The 1,530-nt window shown below is 41.7% G+C and overlaps 1 protein-coding gene across 1 annotated transcript in view; it reads right to left on the bottom strand.

The window, feature by feature from the left end:
* The window catches only part of polr2d (RNA polymerase II subunit D), an 11,367-nt gene extending 10,151 nt beyond the window's left edge, over positions 1 to 1,216 (bottom strand). The window contains exon 1 of the mRNA XM_020621827.1: positions 917 to 1,216. Coding sequence (XP_020477483.1) covers positions 917 to 995 — 79 coding nt within the window. The 5' untranslated portion in view covers positions 996 to 1,216. The remainder of the gene's footprint in view (positions 1 to 916) is intronic.
* Between the last annotated feature and the right edge of the window lie 314 nt (positions 1,217 to 1,530).

Here is a 1,530-nt window from a genome sequence, read left to right as displayed (position 1 = left end):
CTTCTTTTTAGCTAGCCTCTTCCTCTGAATGCTGTCCTGTACTTCCTCATTCCACCACCACGTTTCCTTATTTTCTTTCCTCCTGGTCCACATTTTATGAGCCTCTCAAAACCTTAAGACTCTTTAAAGTACTGTTTCAGATTTGTGTAATCTATTATATTAAAAAGTTTGTGAATGACTCTGTCATATTGTCTCTTTGGGACAAAGAGGACTATGCTCATGAACATGAAGTGACCGATTTTACAGAGTGCTGCAAATCATCTGGAAATAAATGTAGCCCAAACTAAGGAGAGGACTGATTTCCAGAGAAATCAGGTAAACATCTGTTCAGTGACCATAGATGGCTGTTCAACTAGTCCAACAGTATAAACATCTGTGTACACTCACTGACAACAGATTGACTTTCGAAGCACACCTGGATGCAGTACGTAGGAAAGACCATCAGCATAAGTCGTAGTTTTAATGTTGATAATACTTTTATAAAAATGGTTCATTCTCGTTTCATTGTTAAAACGTACAGTAAGACTACGAATGCCTCGTACGCTTAGCAAGGCCGGGTTATTTCTGGCTGATCCCGGTTTTTAACGGGTGAGTGACGCCCCCGAATGGGCGGCGATTTGGACAAAAGGGTCCGTGGTGCCGGAGACTACAGACCTTTTAGTCTGCACGAGTGTCTTATTGTCTTGTTTGTTTAGGTTTTATGTGATTGTACTAGTGGTTGCGATTTGTACTGCTTTCTGCTAACAAACTGCTCTTAGGGGATAATAAAATTATCTTCGAACCTATATTTGTGAAAACAAGAGAAAGTAAACAGATTTAAACCCGGTGCATTTAAGGGGGAATCGGACGCTCGGTGTCCCACATTTACCCACTGACTCGGAGTAGTATAACCTGTGTCTTTAATAACTGAACAAACCTTTAGGAAACATCAGCTGTGATGCATCTTCTTCAACATCACCGACATGTGGAGGAGCCGCGCCGCCTCCGGCCGCCATCACGACGGTACTGGCAAACACGGGGAACGGTTAACAAACAGCAGCCAGTCCGAAGGCTAAGCCCCGACTTCCAGAAGTCCCCGGTAGCTTGGGGATGGACTCTACACACCAGTAGCACTTTAACTTTCAGAATAACAACACAGAAAGCACACCGTTTTCCGTTCGGCGCCTTCTGGTCACGCAAAAAACACAACAAATATTTCCGGGTTTAAAAGAAACACTTCCTGTCTGTGGTTTGCCTTCTTTCAAAATAAGAGCTGCGGCCGCCTGGTGGATAATCAATGTCAGTGTAACGAGTCTAACAGAAGCTTACATGCTTGTTAGAGCAGAAATGAACTGTGAATAAATGTAGCAAAGTACTAAAGTATCCTATTGTGCTCTACTGTACTGTGTATGACACTGAGGTACTTGTACTTTAATAAGTGTATTTAACTTTTATGCTACTTTTTAGATTTATTCCACATTTCAGTGGCACTTGTACTCTTTACTGCACTGCATTTTATTTAACACTTCAATTTCAGATAAGACATAATTT

This window comes from Monopterus albus, unplaced genomic scaffold (genome assembly GCF_001952655.1).
Source record: "Monopterus albus unplaced genomic scaffold, M_albus_1.0 scaffold268.1, whole genome shotgun sequence".
Lineage (NCBI taxonomy): Eukaryota > Metazoa > Chordata > Actinopteri > Synbranchiformes > Synbranchidae > Monopterus > Monopterus albus.
The sequence above is the reverse complement of the archived record's forward strand: the minus strand, read 5'-3'. Positions and strand labels throughout refer to the sequence as shown.